The sequence below is a fragment of the Tamandua tetradactyla genome, chromosome 3 (assembly GCF_023851605.1).
Source record: "Tamandua tetradactyla isolate mTamTet1 chromosome 3, mTamTet1.pri, whole genome shotgun sequence".
Taxonomy (NCBI): domain Eukaryota; kingdom Metazoa; phylum Chordata; class Mammalia; order Pilosa; family Myrmecophagidae; genus Tamandua; species Tamandua tetradactyla.
Genome location: NC_135329.1, coordinates 217,561,090 through 217,583,772, shown reverse-complemented (window position 1 = coordinate 217,583,772; position 22,683 = coordinate 217,561,090). Strand labels below are relative to the sequence as shown.

Here is a 22,683-nt window from a genome sequence, read left to right as displayed (position 1 = left end):
CCACAAGCACTCGCATCTCCCACCCACCACCATCCCAGGCACACATGCATGTAAGGACTCTCCTACATACCCCCCCAAACATCGACTTCCACAAAACCCCCTCCTCACCCACAATCCACACCCCTACCAACACCCCCTAAAAAGCCCCACCCACCCACACACATCTACCCTTGCACCTACATACCCACCACCCACCCACATACATACACTTACCCCCAAACCTATCCCCCCACCTCCTGCAAACCTTCACCCACCCTTTTCCCTCCCCACACAGACCCCCCTCATGCCACATCACCTCCCCCAACACAGCCACCTGCACACATGCCCCCCCCACACACATCCATACCTACCCCCGTTCACCTTCATACCCACTGGCACGTTCACGCCCACACACCAACACACACACACTCCTAAGTCCTCACACTCACCAAGAACCCAGCAGATTCTCTTACAGAGTCGAGCAGAGACCATATGTTTTCTTGTGAAAATGATGGAAATACATATTTTTTAATGTTTTCTTAAAATGTCTGCTGTTAGATTTAAAGAAGGCTCAGAGCCAAACTAATCACATGAGAAGGAATTTATCCAGGCACCAGCATGGAGGGGTCTGATGTCAGACTAGGGCCCCCTGGGGAGAGCAGTTAGAGGGTCTTTGGGTGGGATGAGAAGGTAAACGCCCTGTGGTCATGCAGTGCTGTAATTGCTGGAGGTGGATGTAGGATCAGTCAGTGGGATTGCTGTGTGGGAATATCCGTGAAGGGCTAGTCATGGGGAAGGGGTCTTGCCTAGCATTTGCAAAAGCAGTATTGTGAAACACAGTATTGGAAACACAGAACAATACCCAGGAATTTCCACAACTGGGGTGACAGCCTGAGGAGCTCTGTGAATCCATTCCTCAGCAAAAACTCTAAATAATCAATCATCTAGAGTCTCTGAAAATTACCCTAATGGCATACATCAAATGAAGAAACATTTATTTAAGAAAATCTATTAAATTGGAGAGAATAGTGAGTCTGTGCATCTGCCCATACTCACCACTAGCCCCACTTGTGAAATGGAGAATCCTGGGGCCCAGGTGCAGAGGTGCTCCCACCCGCCCCCAGCCCAGAGAAGTGGCTCAGAATTTTGCAAGGGAAAGAGGCAGCCGATAAGGGAACAGATCTCAGAAGCTGCCCTGGAAAGAACTTTGACTTTATTTGTAAGACAGTGTGCTGAAGTTCATGTGTAAGGGCTATCTCAAAAACAACACTGGCACAAGACAAACCACATACCAGCTAGTTTGCCAGAGAGAACCATGGAAAGAGATAGCTAAGGGCAGCCCTCCTGGGTCAGCACCAACCTCAAAGCCTGGCCTGGAAAACAACCCTGCCTGAATTTAATTGGATCAGATGCTGAGCAATTTATGCCATAGATAAATTACTGAAAGCCAGAGATAAAGAGAAAATCTTAAAAGCAACCAGAGAAAAACAGTTCATTAGTCACAGAGAAGCTTTAATAATATTAATAGCTGACTTTTCATTTGTAGCTATGGAGGCCAGAAGGCAGTGGGATTGAATATTCAAAGTGCCCAAAGAGAAAACTTGTCAAGCAAGAAACTTATATCCAGGAAAGCTGTCTTTAAGAAAAAAAAAAGAGAAAATAAAGACATTCCAAAACTCCCCCAAAACGAATTTGTTGCTGGTAGATTTGCATTTCAAGAAATACTAAAAGAAGTTCCTCAGTCTGAAAGCAAGTTACTGCAGACAGTAATTCGAATCCATGTGAAAAAATGAAGAGCTCCAATAAAGTTAATGATGTAATTATAAAAGACAATATAAATGTGTATTTCTTAACTGATTTAAAAAGTATATGAAATGTAATATATGGTTGAGCCTGTAACTTACAGAGATGTGATGTATTTGCCAATAACAGCACAAAAGAGAAAGGTAGGAGCATATACACATTGTGGTAACGAAATGGCTCCAGATGGTAATTTAATCCCCAGGAACAAATGAAAAGATTCAGAAATGATAAATAAGAAAGTTAATATATCCAAAGCCAAACATATGTGCATATATATTCTCCTATCTATTTTCACCTTCTTTAAAAGACACACAATTATATAAAAACCCAAAATGTAGTGTTGGGTTTATGACATTTATTCCATATGGATGGAAATAACTTAAAAATGTGGTGAAATAAATCGTTAAAGAATATTAAAGTGCTACATTAAAATATACATTAATGCAAAAGAAAGCAATAAAGGAGGAGTAGAGGAACCAAAATATAATGAGAATATAGAAAACAGCAAATGGAAGATATAAATCCAGTTTTGTCAATAACATTAAATGTGCCAATTTGAAAAGATTATGTACCCTAGAAAAGCCATGTTTTAATCTTGGTCCATCCTGTGGAGAGAGCTGTTTCTGTTAATCCCTATTCAGAACTGTAGGTTGGAAACTTGATTAGATTATCTCCATTGAGCTGTGGCACACCCAGTTGTGGGTATTAACCTTTGATTAGAGGGAGATGTGAGTCCATGCATTCCAGGTGGGTCTTGATTAGTTTACTGGAATCCTTTAAAAGAGGAAACATTTTAGAGAGAGTCCCTTTGAGAGCCACAAGTGACCACAGAGCTAGAGACCTTTGGAGATGAAGAAGGGAAACACCCCCCGGGGGAGCTTCATGAAACCAGAAGCCCGGAGAGAAAGCTAGCAGACACCACCATGTTTGCCATATGCCTTTCCAGTTGAGAGAGAAACACTGGATGTCATCAGCCTTTCTCGAGTGAACTTAATTTGTGTCTTAATTTGGACATTTTTATAGACTTGTTTTAATTTGGATCTTTTCATGGCCTTTGAACTGTAAACTTGCAGATTAATAAATTTGCCCTTTTAAAAAGCCATTCCGTTTCTGATGAATTGCATTCTGGTGGCTAACAAACTAGAACAAATGTGAAGGGATCAAATAATCCAATCAAAAGCCATTGATTGTCAGGCTGGATTTTTAATTTTTTTTTTACATGGGCAGGCACCAGGAATCGAACCCGGGTCCTCTGGCATGAAAGGCGAGCATTCTTACCTGCTGAGCCACCGTGGCCCTCAGGCTGGATTTTTAATAAAACAAGATTCAATTATATAGTCTCTACAGGAGACATGCTTTAAGTTCAAAGATATAAAGGTTGAAAGTAAAATGATGGAAAAAGATATATCATGCAAACAGTAACGATTAAAAAGTTGAAGCTGTTGTACTAATATCAGACAAAACAGACTTTAACAGAAAATGTTACTAGAGATAGAAAAGGACATTTTGTCAGCATAATAATTATAAATATATGTTACACCTAACAATAGACCCCAATATACATGAAGCAAAACCTGACAGAAAAGAGGGGAGAAATAGATAATTCAAAATAACAGAATCTTCAATACTCTGCTTTCAATAATGGATAGGAAAATTAGGCAGTAGATCACGAAGGAAAAAGAAGACTTGAACGAAGCCATAGCCTACTATTTCTGGAAGCTATTTAGAGAACACTCCACCCAAAACTGGGACAGAAATAAATCACAATACCTTTAAAGGGATAGGAATAATACAGGCATCATGGAATGAAATTAGATATGAATAATAGAAAACTTGAGGACCTCACATATATGTGGAAAGTAAACAACACATTTCTAAATAAACAATGGTCCAAAGAGGAAATAAAAAATGTAGATTCAGAAAAAGCTTTGAGATGAATGAAAATGAAGACACAACGCACCCGAACTTTTGGGATGCAGCTCAACCAGTGCCAAGAGAGAGAATTAAGTGGGACAAGTCTATATTAAAAAAGAAGAGGGATCGCAAATCAATGTTCTAATCTTCCACATAGATAAACTGGTAAAAGAAGAGCAAATTGTACCTAAAGTAAGCAGAAAGAAAGAAATAATAAAGATGAGAATGAAACCTAATGAAATAGAGTATGAGAAAATAATAGAATCAATGAAACTGAAAGCTTGTTCTTTAAAAAAAGTGTGACAAAATCAACAAACTTTAGCTAGGCCAACCAAGAAGAATGAAGAGAAGACTGAAAGTATTACAATCAGATGTGGAAGAGGGGACATTAATATGAACCCTAAGGAATTAAAAAAAAAATTTAAGAGAATACTATGAATAAATGTACACCTCCAAATTAGGTCACCTAGATGAAAATAAAAATTTCTGGAAACATACAAACAACTAAAAAATACTCAAAAGATTCTAGAAAATCTGAACAAACCTATAACAGGAGATATAACCTATAACTAATAATCAAAACCATCCCAACAAAGAAAAGCCCGGGGCCAGATGCCTTCACTGGAAAACTTTACCAAACATTTAAGAAGAATCAAGCACTTCCAAAAACATGAAGGGGAGAGAACACTTTTAATCTCGCGTGGGATTAATCCCAGGAATGCAAAGGTGCTTCAATATATGAAAATTGATCAATTATTATAATACACCATTTTAGAATGAAGAGTGCAAACCACATGATTATTTCAGTTGGTGCAGAAGACGCACTTGAAAAAATCCAACACCTTTTCATGAAAAAAAAAAACCCACAGAAAAGGAAAAGAAGGGAACTTCCTTAAACTGATAAAAGGCATCTATGCAAAGCACACAGCCAACGTCTTACTTAATTGTGAAAAACTGGATGCTTTCCCCCAAGACCAGGGAACAAGATAAGGAGTCCACTCTCCCCACTTCCATTGACTATTGGACTGAAATTTCTAGACAGAGCAATTAGGCAAGGAAAAGAAATAAAACGTACCCAGATTGGAAAAGAAAAAGTTGAACTGTATTTGTAGGTGATATGATGTATTTAGAAAAATTGTAAGGAATTCACTTAAAACTATTAAAATTAATAAATGCATTCAGCAAGCTTCATAATACAAGATCAATACATTAAAATAAATTGTATTTCTATATATTTTCTATGAACCATCCGAAAATAAAATTAAGAAAACAATTCCATTTGCAAATAGCATAAAAATAAAATATTTAGCAACAAATTTAACAAAAGAAGTGCAGAACTCATATTCTGGAACTACAGAACGTTGGAAGAAGTTAAGGAAGATCTAAATAAATGGGAAGCATCTCATATTCATATATTGGAAAATTAATGTGTTAAAAAGGCAGTACTCCCCAGAACTGATGTACAGCTTCAGTGCCATCCTTACCAGAATCCCAGCTGTTCCTTTCTGGCCTAAGGATAGACAAATCCATCAGTGACGAAGGACTGAGAGTCCAGAAATTAGTCCGTGTGTCTGTGGTCAGTTGATTTTCATGAAAATGATACGAGCCCCTGATGGGGAAAGAGCGATATTCAACAGATGGTGCGACGACGATTGGGTGCACATACAAAAGAATGAATTTGGACCTTAAGCTCACACCACATACAAAAATTAACTCAAAATGGATCAAAAAGCTAAATGTAAGCACTTAAACCATAAAACTCCTATAAGAAAACGTAGTGGTAAATGTTCATGACCTCAGATTTGGCAATGGATTCTTAGCTATAGCACCAAAAGCATGAACAGAGAAAAAAATAGAAAAATTGGATGCCCTCAAAATTAAAACTTTTGTGCCTCAAAGGACACCATCAAGGAAATACAAAATAATCCATAACATTATAGATGAAAGTTTTTACAAATGGTGCACCTGACAAAAGACTTGCTTCTAGAATATGTAAAAAGCTCATACAAGCCAATAACAAGACAAATCACCCAATTAAAAAATGGGCAGGGGTTCAGAATAGACATTTCTGCAAAGAAAATACACAAATGTCCAATAAGCACATGGAAAGATACTCAATACCATTAGCCATCAGGGAAATGCGAATCAAAGCCCTGCTGAGCCCCCAGCTGAGCCCCACAGGCAGGAATCAGCACGCACTTCAGGGTGGGAAAGCCCAGGTCTTCATGGCTGGCGGGAATGGACAGCAGAGCAGCCACTTCGCAGCAGTGCGTCGGTTCTGGGGACAAGTGAACTCGCAGCTGCTTTGTGACCCAGCAGCTCCACTCCGAGTGTACACACAAGAGAAATGGGAGCACATGTCCACAGACACGTGTGTCTGAATGTGCAAAGCCGCCTTCCTAACAGCGCGAAGGTGGAACCAGCCCGTCAGCTGGTGGGTGGAGCCGCAGACGTGGTATTTCCATGCAACGGAATGTTATTTGCCCAGGAAAAGAGAAGAACTGATGCTGCAATACGGATGGATGGCAAAAGCAGTAAACCCCGGGGAAAAGCCGGCCACAAAGGGTGGCATATTGCTTGATTTCTTTTTATTAAGTGTTCAGAACAAGCAAGACCGTGGAGCCAAAGATTGGTGGCTGCCTAGCACTGGGGCACAGAGGGGAACTGGAGGCTGGTAGCTATGGGGTGCAGGATTTCTCTGGGGCTTTGAAATTGTTCTAAAATTGCGTTGTCGAATTCCATGGATATAACAGCCATCAAATCATACACTTTAAATGGGCAAACCATAGGGTGTGTGAATTAGATCTCAAGAACTACAGCCCCCAGGCTCCCCCACGGCACACCTGGAGACCCGTGTTTTCATGTCCACATGTTTCCCCCGGAAGCGCTGTCGTGCAGCGTGCAGCCCCACGGTCCTCCTTGGAGCTCCACTTCACGTCACATGCCCCAGAGGCGGGTCCCTGTCGTCCCACGGCGCAGCCCTGGGGAAGGAGGGCTCATGGGGGTGGGGGTCCCTGCCACTAATGGATGGGGGATGCTGAGGGGAGGTGGCCTTTTTTGGGGGGGTGCTGACCGGAGATTGAAAGGGAGGAGGGCAGAGGGATGCAGGAGACACGGGCAGGCACTGGGCAGACCCCCCCACCCCATCTTTGGATCCTCCCACCAGCCGCAGTGGGTGCCATGAGCTGGCAGGGACAGAGAGAGCTGGGCGCTGCCTGTGGCCACAAGGGCATGGCGAAGGGGCACTGAGCTGGTGGCTGATGTGTAGGGGATGGAGGGGTGCAGGGGCCCCACGCAAGGCAGCGGCTCACTGGGGTGGGTCTTGCAGGACTTGGACTGGGAGGATCCCCCCATTTTGCAGGACTTGGGCTGGGCTTTGCGGACATGACCCAGGAGGGCATGATGAGGCCAGTCTGAAGGGCTGCCCGGCCTTCAGGGTGCACTGACCTGGTCTCTCCCCACATAGTGGAGCTGAGCCCCAGCTTCAGGTTGACGAAGAAGGGAGCTGCCCCGGTCAGGGCCCTGGAGCTGGAGGAGCAGGAGAAGTAAGTGGGGCTGTCAGGTGGGGGGCAGCTCTCACCTGGTGCCCGCCCGTTCCCCTGCCCTCCTAAGCCTGTCCTTGGCCCGCCGCCCTGAGCGGCACGGCCCGGCCAGGATGCTGAGCAGTTCCCCCGTGCCCAGGCCTCTGGGCAGCTTCTCAAAGTCCCTAATGCTGAGGGCCACCCACCCAGCCCACTGACGGGGCACCCAGTCCACTCTCCCCAGTTGGCCTCTCTTGGGGGCCCTCGGCTGTTCCAGAACACTCTCCTTATAGGTCTCTGTGTCCGTCCCAGAGCTGCTGGGTGCTCTGTCTGCACCCTGGCTCCCGGCACAGGCCTGGCCTGGGGAGCACCCAGCAAAGCCACATGGATGGGGAGGGGACGGCCAAGTGCACTCACAGCAGCGCAGGGCCTGGCCCCCCACCTCGAGCACAGCTGCCCAGCACTGTGGCAGGGTAGGGTGCCTTGGAGTGCTCGCGGCTGGTGGCCGTGCCAGGCGGTGGGAATTGAAGCCATGTAGAGGGGCTGAGCTGCAGGAAAGGCTTTCTCACCGGGGACAATGGTCCCCGCTAAGGTTGGCCTCTTTGGACGAAGGGCCCGTGGCCTGGCTCCAGCGCTGTGGGGCCCACGACCAGCAGTGAGGCTCGGAGTTGGGGTCCAGCCTCTGTCACCAGCTGCCAAAGGCCAGCCCCCCCCCCCCCAGGCTGACTCAGGCACAAGCCCCGGGCCTGGTGGAGAGATGTGGCCTGGGGGCCAGCGGGGGGCAGAGGGAGGGTGGTGCACCGAGTCCCCACTGCACCCCCAGCGCACACAGACTGCTCCCCTCACGGACGAGAGCCTGCAGCGGCCATGTGGAGTGGTGGCCTCAGTCCCAGGTCTTCTGCGCTCGGCTCCCAGACACTCATCTCGGGAGCTGGGGACCTCGGAGGCACTGCAGGTCTGGGGTGCCCCACTGCGGGCCCCCAGGCACAGAGGCTCTTGCGAGGAAGCCCCTCTTGCTGTAAGAGCAGCGTTGAAGGGGGTTCTGCCGGGCCCGCTGCCAGGTTAGGCCTGTTCGGGGGCTTCCCCCATTCTTGGCGGCTGGTGACACCAGCTGGGGGGTCTCAGGCAAAGCAGAGCCGCCCCGAGCCCAGGCTGGCCCCTTCCTGCCCCTCGCTGGGGTGACAGCGGGTGTGAACTTGCCAGGGGAATGCTTCGGTGCTGAGGCCGTGGGGGTCTCCTCCCCACTGTTCTGACCTTTTCGTTCGCTCGTCTCACAAATGGCCACTAAGCTTCTTGGCTACACCAGGGTGTCCCCGGTTCCCAGGAAGCTCAGTGGATGCCGGAGGCAGGTGGGCAGGGGGCTGGGGCACGGCAGGGAAGGGTCCAGGAGTGGGACAGCTGGGGAGTGACCTGGGGTGCCCTGGCTCCTCGACACGTGTGGCTCCGTCTGTCCACCCCAGGGTCACCACGGCTGGTCCGGAAGACAGGGGCCCCCTTGCCTGCAGGAGAGCGCCCCACGGAACATGGCCTGCCCACGGGGGACCCATGCTCCCTCCCACCCTTGCCTCTATGGGGCTCTGTCCCAAGTATCAGAAAATGGGGAGGCCTAAGGCCGAGCTGATGCTTTCGGCTGACACTTCTGGGCTTCGATGTCGTCGCAGCATTCATTCATTTGCTCGTTCATCCAGCTCCCCCACCCCGAGCCCTGGTGCTGTGGCTATAAGCAGCCCCTGCACGAGCAGAGAGGGCAGCCCCAGACAGTGAGGCATGGGGGTGCTGGGGGACGGTGGGCTGCAGTCCAGTGGGGATTGGGGTCGGGGGAGCTGCTGCTGGGTCCATGAGCCCTTCTAAGGGAATGCCCCCCAGCCTGCATGGCCCTTTCCCGCAACTCGCCTCATCCTGGTTTTTATCCTGGTTTCTGGAACAGTCTGTGCTCCAGGTTTTCCCTGTATCCCCCTGGCAGCGCCCTCTCACTCCCTGGCACGCAGCACTGGGCTCCCTTTCCACCCCACTCTCCCGAGAGGGCCCCGGCCGTCCCTGGAGGACCTGAAGCTCCCCAGAGCTGTCCCTCACCCCCAGGCTTGGTGTCTGGGGGTATCCGTCACTGACATGTACAAAGCGAAGTGGGGCGGGGACAGCATGGGACAGGGAGGGGCGCACTGATAAAGGGCCTTGTCGGGGGTCTCCCTGGGCAGTGGGGTGGGAGGGACTGGAGGGCTGCTGAGTGGGGCCTTAGCCCAGCCTGGGGCCTGACACCCTGAGGGACAAGCGGTGACTGCCATGTCCTGAGATGGAGAGGAGGAAGTGGTAGGCTGGGGACCAGGCCGGGGGGCCTTGCTGGAGGGAACCGGGCTCTGATTTGGCCTCATTAGGGTCCTGGTGGAGCACAGGGACCTGCCCCTGGGGTGCAGCGGAAGCCCCCTGGCCCTTCCTTTGCTTGGCCCTGCTGCTGTTCTGCCCTCCCCTGGGCTGGCCCCTGGGCCCGCAGGCCCCCGCCTCCAGGCAGGCACCTTCCTGCATCCCTGCCGGCTGCCACCCCTGAGCCCGCGTAGGGGGTGCTGCCTCACTTGAGTGCTCAGTCCAAAGTAAAGCTGTGGCCCTGGTCGAAAGGCAGGTCCCAGGTGCCGTTAATGAGGTGAGCCACAAAGCTTTTTACTTCTTTCTCCCTCTCCCTCCTGACTTACTTCGGTTTTTTTTTTTTTTTTTTTTTTAAAGGAAAGACAGAGAGAAGGAAGGAAGGATAGAAGGAAGGAAGGAAGGAAGAAAGGGAAACATTTTTAAACATTTTCTTGTTTTATTGTATTCTGTTTCTCCGTTTTTGTTACATGGGCTGGGGCCGGGAATCGAACCGAGGTCCTTCGGCATAGCAGGCAAGCACTTTGCCCGCTGAGCCACCGCGGCCCGCCCCTGAGCCACCGCGGCCCGCCCTTACTTCGGTTTTTAACTTGTATTTAATACCACTGTAGATAAAGAAAACCTTAAATTTAAAGTATCAGCATGGATTTTACTGTGCATATCTATATTGCGCAATGCCAATTTTAAATGAAAATATGAGAGACTTGAACTGTCTGTGAATTCAAGTAATAGGTGTCCTAGAGCATGATGCGTTTCTTGAAATGGCGTCTTTCTGGGAAGTTCCACTAAATCAAACTTCTGTGACCCGAGGCCCTTCCAGCACAGGGGCTTCCTGTGAAGGGGCTGCCACGGCCTGGGCTCTCCTGGGGGTGGGAGTGTCTGCTGGGCCTCACCCAAAGCCCCAGGGCTCCCCGATTCACGCTGACTTGTGTGTTTGAACCCCACCCCCACCCCACACCCCCACCCCCGCTTCTAGAAAGATGGAGGGGAGTTGGGGTGCAGGGACAGTTAAGTGTCAGCTAGAGAGTCCTTCCTGCTGCAGTCACTGCACCCCAGGGTCCCCGGGTTCCCCAGCCTGGTACAGCCTGGGGGTGGGTAGCTCAGCCGGCCCCTCCGCTGGCTGCCCCTCCTGCCCCCCCCAGCTGTTGTCTCCCTGGCCCCCAGCGTGGCTGCGTGGCCCCCAGCACCAAGGCGCAGATTATTGGTGCTGGCTGTTGGGGAGCACCAGGTCTCTAGCGACTGCCAGAGGAGGTTTTCAAAGCACTCTTCAAGTTTTGGGGGCCAGGTCTCTAGCGACTGCCAGAGGAGGCGTTTCTGGCCCCCTGCGACCATCAGCTCCACCCGTGGCAGCTGGCCCCCCGCGGCTCTGGGTCGGTCGGGATGTGGGACCCCCGGCATTGCCTGACGGCCGCGCCTTCCCCGCAGGATCCCCTTCTTCAGGTTCTGCTGCCAGTGCGGCCGCTCGGTCGGGGTGCGCCTGTCCCCGTGCGTGCGCTGCTACGCGGTGCTCACCTGCGGCAAGTACTGCAAGAGCAAGGCCTGGAGCGAGTTCCACGGGCGGGACTGCGGCGCCCTGGCGGGCATTGGTGCGTGCAGGTGGGGGTGGGTGAGTAGGGGCCGAGGAGCAGGGGGTGGGTGCGGGTAGGGGGCGGGCATCGGTACGTGCAGGCGGGTGGGGGCCACAGGGGCGGGTGCGAGTGGGGGTGGGTGCGGGTAGGGGGCGGGCATTAGTACGTGCAGGTGGGTGGGGGCCGCGGGGGCCGCGGGGGCAGGGGTGGGTGCGGGTAGTGGGCGGGCATCGGTAGGTGCAGGCGGGTAAGCAGGGAGTGCGGGGCTGGGTAGACGGGCAGGGGGCACCACCTCCCAGGTCCTTCCCGTTGAAGCTGCTCAGCGAGGGGGTTGCAGCAGCCTGGCTCTTTTCCACTGGAGTTGGCAAGACCAGGTGGAGTGTCCCGATTGAAGGTGGGGTATGGCCTGGTCCCACAGGGCCAGGACGAGTGCTGAGGGGACTCCCTGCTGGACACTGGGTGCTCCCTGTGGCCGCAGGCGTGTCTGCAGGCACCAGAGGGGTGTGCTGGACGCTGTACCCCCGACCACAAGACATGGGTGGGCTTCGTGCTGGTCCCCTTCAGCCACCCCCTCTGGTGCCGTCCCCCTGTGGCCTCAGGTGCCTTTGGGGTGGGCTCCTGGCTGGGGGCGCAGGTCCCCCAAAGGGCCCCAGGAGTGCAGCTGCGGGGGCAGGCAGCCCCCCACTCCGGAAAGGACAAGGCTTCTCCTGGGACTGCTCATTGCAGCTCACAGAAGCCAGAGGAGCAAAGACAAGGACTCAGAGGCTCCCGACCCCGGCAGGAGGGCCTGGGCCCACGAGTCCCCTATGCACAGATGCACCCAATAGGAGCGGAAGCGGGGTCCCTGCTGCTTCGTGTACAACCCGTTTCTCTAATTTAGGCCGCGGCATCTTTCTAGGCTGTTAAAGATGTTTCTGTAAAATAACTTTCCCTACTCGAAAATAGCCTTATGTCCTGTCCTGATGATACGTCTGCAGCAGGCACTTAGCGTTTAGGAAAGAAGCCAGTAAAGGAGGGCAACCAAGATGGCACCGTCGCCTAATTCCTATGGGGAGCCTACCCTCCCAGGCTTTTGTTTTTATAGCATAATATAACATATACAAAGCAAAGAAAGAAAAAAGTAGTGGTTTTCAAAGCACTCTTCAACAAGTAGTTGCAGGACAGATTCCAGTATTTGTCATGGGCTACCATATATATGATCCTCACAGATTCTTCCTTCCAGCTGCTCCAGAACATTAGAGGCTAGAAGGAATATATATTTTAATTGCCATATATTAGTTAGGGTTCTCTGAGTCTAGAGAAACAGAATCAACAGGAAATATTCATAAATATAAAATTTATGAAAGTGTCTCACATTACCATGGGAACATTAGAGTCCAAAATCCACAGGGCAGGCTGTGAAGCTGATGATTCCAATGGAGGGTCTGGATGAACTCCACAGGAGAAGCTTGCCAGGTGAAGCAGGAAGAGAGCCTGTCTCTTCTGAATCCTCCTTAAAAGGCTTCTAGTGATTAGATTAAGCATCATTCATTGCAGAAGACACTCCCCTTGGCTGATTACAAATGGAATCAGCTGTGGATGCAGCTGACGTGGTCATGATTTAATTCTATGAAATGTCCTCATCGCAACAGACAGGCCAGCACTTGCCCAACCAGACAAACAGGTACGACCACCTGGCCATGTTGACACATGAACCTGACCAGGACAGTCCACCCCTTGTAAATTTGGCAGCTATATACAACACCTTAAACCATACTTAATTTCTAAATAGAAAACAATAAAAGAACCATTTTTTTCCCCCTCATCTACCAGTACTCAACTGTCCTGCATAGAACTGAAAACACATTAAACCGCTCCAGAGTAGGGTGCAAGTCCTTGGGTAATATTCATTCTTAAACTTGGTATCTTACAACTTAAATAGTATAATAGGAACAAAACGGCATTGCAGTCCTCATTTCTGTAATTGATCATGGGATTGTAGTTCATATTTATCACTACCTTCTACTACCCATTCCATGTTCCCTTTACCCTCAGCAAGCACTTCAGCTGGCCATGGTTCTTTGCCTGGTGGGGTGACCCAAACCTTCATTCCTGAAGTTTCAGAGTTTTTGGTAGTCCTGCCTGGATTGGGTTGTTGCAGTTTTCCATTGATTTTAATCACAGGGGATGGTAGTACTAGAAGACACCCTAGGGGATCTCCTGTATTCCAGGAAAACTCTTCTTTACCTCCATTATGCAGTTGCAGTCCTATTTCCCCCGATAGTCAGAGTCACCTCAGTCAGTAATGTAACCCATTTCTTGGCTTGTTGATTCAGGGGCATGAGTAGCCCAAAGTGACCAGGTGGCAGTCTTAGATTCCAGTTCAATGGAATCACTGTTGTTTCTCCTGGTGGAAGCACTCCCCCTTGGGAACTAAAACTTGTAGACCACCAGAGCTCAGAATCACAGGCACAGGAAGCAAAAATTTTCCTGGTGTATCACTATGGGTAATAGTGAGTGGTACCACTCCCATTTCCACCCCTTGGTTCCTGGACCCATGGACCCTGGCTTTGGGAGAAACAGCACCATACAGCAGGCGCTGATTCAGAGCACACACAGCCTCCTGGAGAACATTACCCCAGCCCTGCAAGGTATGGCCACCTAGTTGGCACCATAATTGAGTTTTCAAAAGGTCATTCCACTGTTCTATCAATTCAGCTGCTTCTGGATGATGGGAACATGGTAAGACCAGAGAATTCCATGAGCATGTGCCCATTCCCACACTTCATTTGCTGTGAAGTGTGTTCCTGGATCTGAAGCAATACTGTGTGGAATACCATGACAATGGATAAGGCATTCTGTAAGCCCCCGGATGGTAGTTTTGACAGAAGCATTACATGCAGGGAAAGCAAACCCGTATCCAGAGTATGTGTCTATTCCAGTTAGAACAAATCGCTGCCCCTTCCATGATGGGAGTGTTCCAATGTAATTAAACTGCCACCATGTAGCCAGCTGGTCACCTCAGGGAATGGTGCCATATTGGGGGCTGAGTGTGGGTCTCTGTTGCTGGCAGATTGGGCACTCGGCAGTGGCTGCAGCCAGGTCATCCTTGGTGAGTGGAAGTCCATATTGCTGAGCCCATGCATAACCTCCATCCCTACCACCATGACCACCTTGTTCATGAGCCCATTGGGAAATAACAGGAGCTGCTGGGGAAAGAGGCTGGCTGGTATCCACAGAACGGGTCATCTTATCCACTTGATTATTAAAACCTTCCTCTGGGGACTTCCGGATAAGATGGCGGCTTAGTAAGACGTGCGGATCTTAGTTCCTCCTCCAGAACAGCTACTAGGGGAGTAGAAACGATACAGAACAGCTCCCGGAGCCACGACAGAGATCAAAAAGACAGCATACCCCATCCTGGAACGGCTGACTGGCTGAGAGAACCCGCTCCGGTGAGATCGCCGAGGGGCGCGGGCTTCCCGGGCAGGGCGGCAAGCGGCCGGAGTCCCTCCCTTCCTCCTTCCTGGGCCAGCTGGCAGAATTGGGCAGGCGGTCCCCTCAAGCCGCGGCGACTGGCGCCCCCACCATGCGCACCCCCCCGGACCAACTGAGAGAATTGGATCGGAAATCCCCAGGCCGTGGAGAACGGTGACCGGGGGGGGTGTCTCTTCAAAACACGTGACTCCCCGTCCGGCTGGGAATGGTGCACTCTCCCAGGTTGCGGTGGCCGACGCCCTCCCGCCACGCTTAGCACCCCGGGCCGACTAGGAAATTTGGACGGGCGCTCTCACAGGCTGCGGCGGCCAGCAACCCTCCACGCGTTCGGACCCCCGGGCCGGCTGGCACTCTTCGAAGCCGCTTCGGCTGGCGAAACTCCCCCATGGCGAGAGTTTTCCAAAGTTAAAGGACCCACAGCACCTTTTACTGGTGGGACCCACAGACAAACGTGTGCCACGAGCGCCACCTACTGGGCAGGATAAGAAAAACAGAACCCAGAGATTTCACAGAAAAATCTTTCAAACTGTTGGGTCCAACAGTTTGAAAGGGAATTCTGACTAAATGCCCAGATGCCAGCAGAAGATAATGGATCACGCTCAGAAAATTGAAAATATGGCCCAGTCAAAGGAACAAACCAATAGTTCAAATGAGATACAGGAGCTGAGACAACTAATGCTGAATATACGAACAGAAATGGAAAACCTCTTCAAAAACGAAATCGATAAATTGAGGGAGGACATGAAGAAGACATGGGCTGAACAAAAAGAAGAAATAGAAAAATTGAAAAAACAAATCACAGAACTTGTGGAAGTGAAGGATAAAGTAGAAAAGATGGAAAAAACAATGTATACCTACAATGATAGATTTAAAGAGACAGAAGATAGAATTACTGATTTGGAGGATGGAACATCTGAATTCCAAAAACAAACAGAAACTATCGGGAAAAGAATGGAAAAATTTGAACAGGGTATCAGGGAACTCAAGGACAATATGAACCGCACAAATATGCGTGTTGTGGGTGTTCCAGAAGGAGAAAAGAAGGGAAAAGGAGGAGAAAAACTAATGGAAGAAATTATCACTGAAAATTTCCCAACTCTTATGAAAGACCTAAAATTACAGATCCAAGAAGTGCAGCGCACCCCAAAGAGATTAGACCCAAATAGGCGTTTTCCAAGACACTTACTAGTTAGAATGTCAGAGGTCAAAGAGAAAGAGAAGATCTTGAAAGCAGCAAGAGAAAAACAATCCATCACATACAAGGGAAACCCAATAAGACTATGTGTAGATTTCTCAGCAGAAACCATGGAAGCTAGAAGACAGTGGGATGATATATTTAAATTACTAAAAGAGAAAAACTGCCAACCAAGACTCCTATATCCAGCAAAATTATCCTTCAAAAATGAGGGAGAAATTAAAACATTTATAGACAAAAAGTCACTGAGAGAATTTGTGACCAAGAGACCAGCTCTGCAAGAAATACTAAAGGGAACACTAGAGTCAGATACAAAAAGACAGAAGAGAGAGGTATGGAGAAGAGTGCAGAAAGAAGGAAAGTCAGATATGATATATATAATACAAAAGGCAAAATGGTAGAGGAAAATATTATCCAAACAGTAATAACACTAAATGTTAATGGACTGAATTCCCCAATCAAAAAACATAGACTGGCAGAAAGAATTAAAAAACAGGATCCTTCCATATGCTGTCTACAGGAAACACATCTTAGACCCAAAGATAAACATAGGTTGAAAGTGAATGGTTGGGAAACGATATTTCATGCAAATAACAACCAGAAAAGAGCAGGAGTGGCTATACTAATATCCAACAAATTAGACTTCAAATGTAAAACAGTTAAAAGAGACAAAGAAGGACACTATATACTAATAAAAGGAACAATTAAACAAGAAGACATAACAATCATAAATATTTATGCACCGAACCAGAATGCCCCAAAATACGTGAGGAATACACTGCAAACACTGAAAAGGGAAATAGACACATATACCATAATAGTTGGAGACTTCAATTCACCACTCTCATCAATGGACAGAACATCTAGACAGAGAATCTGAATATTACTATAAATGAGCTAGACTTAACAGTCATTTATAGGACATTACATCCCACAACAGCAGGATACACCTTTTTCTCAAGTGCTCATGGATCATTCTCAAAGATAGACCATATGTTGGGTCACAAAGCAAGTCTTAACAAATTTAAAAAGATTGAAATCATTCACAACACTTTCTCGGATCATAAACGAATGAAGTTGGAAATCAATAATAGGCGGAGTGCCAGAAAATTCACAAATACGTGGAGGTTCAACAACACACTCTTAAACAACGAGTGGGTCAAAGAAGAAATTGCTAGAGAAATTAGTAAATACCTCGAGGCGAATGAAAATGAAAGCACAACATATCAAAACTTATGGGACGCAGCAAAGGCAGTGCTAAGAGGGAAATTTATTGCCCTAAATGCCTATATCAGAAAAGAAGAAAAGGCAAAAATTCAGGAATTAACTGTCCACTTGGAAGAACTGGAGAAAGAACAGCAAACTAATCCCAAAGCAAGCAAAAGGAAAGAAATAACAAAGATTAGAGCAGAAATAAATGAAATTGAAAACATGAAAACAATAGAGAAAATCAATAAGACCAGAAGTTGGTTCTATGAGAAAATCAATAAGATTGATGGGCCCTTAGCAAGATTGACAAAAAGAAGAAGAGAGAGGATGCAAATAAATAAGATCAGAAATGGAAGAGGAGACATAACTACTGACCTCACAGAAATAAAGGAGGTAATAACAGGATACTATGAACTACTTTACGCTAATAAATACAACAATTTAGATGAAATGGACGGGTTCCTGGAAAGACATGAACAACCAACTTTGACTCAAGAAGAAATAGATGACCTCAACAAACCAATCACAAGTAAAGAAATTGAATTAGTCATTCAAAAGCTTCCTAAAAAGAAAAGTCCAGGACCAGACGGCTTCACATCTGAATTCTATCAAACATTCCAGAAAGAATTAGTACCAACTCTCCTCAAACTCTTCAAAAAAATCAAAGTGGAGGGAAAACTACCTAATTCATTCTATGAAACCAACATCACCCTCATACCAAAACCAGGCAAAGATATTACAAAAAAAGAAAACTGCAGGCCAATCTCTCTAATGAATATAGATGCAAAAAACCTCAATAAAATTCTAGCAAATCGTATCCAACAACACATTAAAAGAATTATACATCATGACCAAGTAGGATTCATCCCAGGTATGCAAGGATGGTTCAACATAAGAAAATCAATTAATGTAATACACCATATCAACAAATCAAAACAGAAAAATCACATGATCATCTCGATGCAGAGAAAGCATTTGACAAGATTCAACATCCTTTCCTGTTGAAAACACTTCAAAAGATAGGAATACAAGGGAACTTCCTTAAAATGATAGAGGGAATATATGAAAAACCCACAGCTAATATCATCCTCAATGGGGAAAAATTGAAAACTTTCCCCCTAAGATCAGGAACAAGACAAGGATGTCCACTATCACCACTATTATTCAACATTGTGTTGGAGGTTCTAGCCAGAGCAGTTAGACAAGAAAAAGAAATACAAGGCATCAAAATTGGAAAGGAAGAAGTAAAACTATCACTGTTTGCAGACGATATGATACTATACGTCGAAAACCTGGAAAAATCCACCACAAAACTACTAGAGCTAATAAATGAGTACAGCAAAGTAGCAGGTTACAAGATCAACATTCAAAAATCTGTAGCATTTCTATACACTAGTAATGAACAAACTGAGAGGGAAATCAAGAAACGAATCCCATTTACAATTGCAACTAAAAGAATAAAATACCTAGGAATAAATTTAACTAAAGAGACAAAAAACCTATATAAAGAAAACTACAAAAAAACTGTTAAAAGAAATCACAGAAGACTTAAATAGATGGAAGGGCATACCGTGTTCATGGATTGGAAGACTAAATATAGTTAAGATGTGAATCCTACCTAAATTGATTTACAGATTCAATGCAATACCAATCAAAATCCCAACAACTTATTTTTCAGAAATAGAAAAACCAACAAGCAAATTTATCTGGAAGGGCAGGGTGCCCCGAATTGCTAAAAACATCTTGAGGAAAAAAAACGAAGCTGGAGGTCTCGTGCTGCCTGACTTTAAGGCATATTATGAAGCCACAGTGGTCAAAACAGCATGGTATTGGCATAAAGATAGATATATCGACCAATGGAATCGAATAGAGTGCTCAGATATAGACCCTCTCATCTATGGACATTTGATCTTTGATAAGGCAGTCAAACCAACTCACCTGGGACAGAACAATCTCTTCAATAAATGGTGCCTAGAGAACTGGATATCCATATGCAAAAGAATGAAAGAAGACCCATATCTCACACCCTACACAAAAGGTAACTCAAAATGGATCAAAGATCTAAACATTAGGTCTAAGACCATAAAACAGTTAGAGGAAAATGTTGGGAGATATCTTATGAAACTTACAATTGAAGGCAGTTTTATGGACCTTAAACCTAAAGCAAGAGCACTGAAGAAGGAAATAAATAAATGGGAACTCCTCAAAATTAAACACTTTTGTGCATCAAAGAACTTAATCAAGAAAGTAGAAAGACAGCCTACACAATGGGAGACAATATTTGGAAATGACATATCAGATAAAGGTCTAGTATCCAGAATTTATAAAGAGATTGTTCAACTCAACAACAACAAAAAGACAGCCAACTCAATTACAAAATGGGAAAAAGACTTGAACAGACACCTATCAGAATAGGAAATACAAATGGCCAAAAGGCACATGAAGAGATGCTCAATGTCCCTGGCCATTAGAGAAATGCAAATCAAAACCACAATGAGATATCATCTCACACCCACCAGAATGGCCATTATCAACAAAACAGAAAATGACAAGTGCTGGAGAGGATGCAGAGAAAGAGGCACACTTATCCACTGTTGGTGGGAATGTCAAATGGTGCAACCACTGTGGAAGGCAGTTTGGCGGTTCCTCAAAAAGCTGAATATAGAATTGCCATACGACCCAGCAATACCATTGCTGGGTATCTACTCAAAGGACTTAAGGGCAAAGACACAAGCGGACATTTGCACACCAATGTTTATAGCAGCGTTATTTACAATTGCAAAGAGATGAAAACAGCCAAAATGTCCATCAACAGAAGAATGGCTAAACAAACTGTGGTATATACATACGATGGAATATTATGCAGCTTTAAGACAGGATAAACTTATGAAGCATGTAATAACATGGATGGACCTAGAGAACATTATGCTGAGTGAGTCGAGCCAAAAACTAAAGGACAAATACTGTATGGTCCCACTGATGTGAACGGACATTCGAGAATAAACTTGAAATATGTCATTGGTAACAGAGTCCAGCAGAAGTTAGAAACAGGGTAAGATAATGGGTAATTGAAGCTGAAGGGATACAGACTGTGCAACAGGACTAGATACAAAAACTCAAAAATGAACAGCACAATACTACCTAATTGTAAAGTAATCATGTTAAAACACTGAATGAAGCTGCATCTGAGCTATAGGTTTTTTTTTTTACTATTATTATTACTTTTATTTTTTTTCTGTATATTAACATTCTATATCTTTTTCTGTTGTGTTGCTAGTTCTTCTAAACCGATGCAAATGTACTAAGAAATGATGATCATGCATCTATGTGATGATGTTAAGAATTACTGATTGCATATATAGAATGGTATGATTTCTAAATGTTGGGTTAATTTCTTTTTTTCCGTTAATTAATAATAAATAAATAAATAAATAAATAAATAAATAAACTTCCTCTGCTGAAGTCACCCTCTGGTGCACATTCACATGGAACACAAATATGTTCATGTTTTTAGCCCATTCAGAAAGGTCTATCCACATACTTCTTCCCCAGATCTCTTTGCCACCAGTTTTCCAATTATGGTCTTTCCAAGTCCCTGACCATCCAGCCAAACCATTAGCAACAGTCCATGAGTCTGCATACAAATGCACCTCCGACCAGTTCTTCCAATCAAAATGAACAACCAGCTGCACTGCTCGAAGTTCTGCCCACTGGGAGGATTTCCCCTCACCACTGTCCTCCAAGGACACCCCAGAAAGGGGTTATAGTGGTGCAGCTGTCCACTTTTGTATAGTACCTGCATATCATGCTGAACCATCTGTAAACCAGGCCTGAGTGTTCTCTTAGACAATTCACTGTAATGAACTCCCCAAGAGGCCATAGCTTTGGCCTGAGAAAGAGAAGGGAATGTAGCAGGAGTGGAGACCATGGGCATTTGCGCCACTTCCTCATGTAACTTACTTGTGCCTTCAGGACCTGCTCTGGTCCTATCTCAGATATACCATTTCCATTTTACTATAGAGTGCTGCTGTGCACGCCCAACTTTACGGATTGATGGGTCAGACAACATCCAGCTCATGATAAGCAACTCAGGTCTCATGGTAACTTGGTGGCCCAAGGTTAAGCATTCAGTCTCTAACAGGCCAAAAGCTGTTTCTCGGAAGGGGAGTAGTTATGTGCAGCAGATGATAAGGCTTTGCTCCAAAATCCTAAGGGTCTGCATTGTGATTCTCCTATAGGGGCCTACCAAAGGCTCCAAACAGCATCTCTATTTGCCATTGACACCTAAAGCACCATTGGATCTGCTGGATCATATGGTCCAAGTGGCAGAGCAGCTTGCACAGCAGCCTGGACCTGTCGCAGAGCCTCCTCTTGTTCAGGTCCCCACTCAAAATCAGCAGCTTTTCTGGTCACTTGATAAATGGGTCAGAGTAGCACACCCAAATGAGGAATATGTTGTCACCAAAATCCAAAGAGACCAACTAAGCATTGTGCCTCTTTTTTGGTTATAGGAGGGGCCAGATGTAGCAACTTATCCTTCACCTTAGAAGGGATATCTCGACATGCCCCACACCACTGGACACCTAGGAATTTCACTGAGGTGGAAGGTCCCTGTATTTTTGTTGGATTTATCTCCTATCCTCTGAGATGCAAATGCCTTACCAGTAAGTCTAGAGTAGTTGCTACTTCTTGCTCATGATATCATCAATATAATGGACCAGTGTGATGTCTTTTAAGAGGGAGAAACTATCAAGGTCCCTGCGGACAAGATTATGACATAAGATTGGGGAGTTGATATACCCCTGAGGTAGGACAGTGAAAGTATATTGCTGACATTGCCAGCTGAAAGCAAACTGTTTCTGGTGGTCCTTACTAACAACTATTGAGAAAAAAGCATTTGCCAGATCAATACATCCACAGTTACCAGGGGATGTATTGATCTGCTCAAGCAAGTCAAGCAATGATACCACATCTGGAACAACAGCTGCAATTGGAGTTACCACCTGGCTGAGCTTGTCTCTTTCCTGTTGCATTTGACTATAAGCTGTGAGGAGAAAGCAGGCTGCACTTTCCACATTTAATTTGGAAATCTTTTCTGCTAAATATCCAAGTTCATGGCTTTTAAAATCTGCCTTCCAGCCAAAGCCACTAGTCAACTTTGCCAGATTATTTGCCATTTTAAAACAAGGATAACCTTCCTTCCAGTCTGTAATGACTCACACCTCATTTCTTTCAAGAGCCTTCTCAGAGGTATCTATAGAATCCACATTTCTACCAACAGTCTCTTCAAAGCATTCTAGGCCTTCTCTGTGAAGCTCCTTGCAACTCCTTCAAAATTTTCCCCTTATCCATTTAAAAAGCCACTCCAACATGTTTGGTATTTGCAAACTGCAGCAGCATCCCACTCCTGCTACCAATTGTATTTGTAGGGCTCTCTTGAGAAACAGAATCAACAGAAAATATTCATAAATATAAAATTTCTGTCACATGTAACCATGGGAACATAGAGTCCAAAATCTGCAGGGCAGGCTCTGAAGCTGACAGTTCCGATGGAGGGGCTGGAAGAATGTCACAGGAGAGACTCGCTGGCCAAAGCAGGAAGAGAAGAGAGCCTGTCTCTTCTTAATCCTCCTTAAAAGGCTTCCAGTGATTAGATTAAGCA

General features: G+C 46.3%; 1 protein-coding gene across 11 annotated transcripts in view; it reads left to right on the top strand.

Moving 5' to 3' along the window:
• The window catches only part of ANKMY1 (ankyrin repeat and MYND domain containing 1), a 66,444-nt gene that overhangs the window by 31,239 nt on the left and 12,522 nt on the right, over positions 1 to 22,683 (top strand). For 6 of the 11 annotated variants that reach the window (XM_077155624.1, XM_077155625.1, XM_077155626.1 and 3 more), the window contains one exon: positions 10,998 to 11,158. In XM_077155624.1, coding sequence (XP_077011739.1) covers positions 10,998 to 11,158 — 161 coding nt within the window. The other 5 variants (XM_077155619.1, XM_077155622.1, XM_077155620.1 and 2 more) reach the window with 4 other exon arrangements.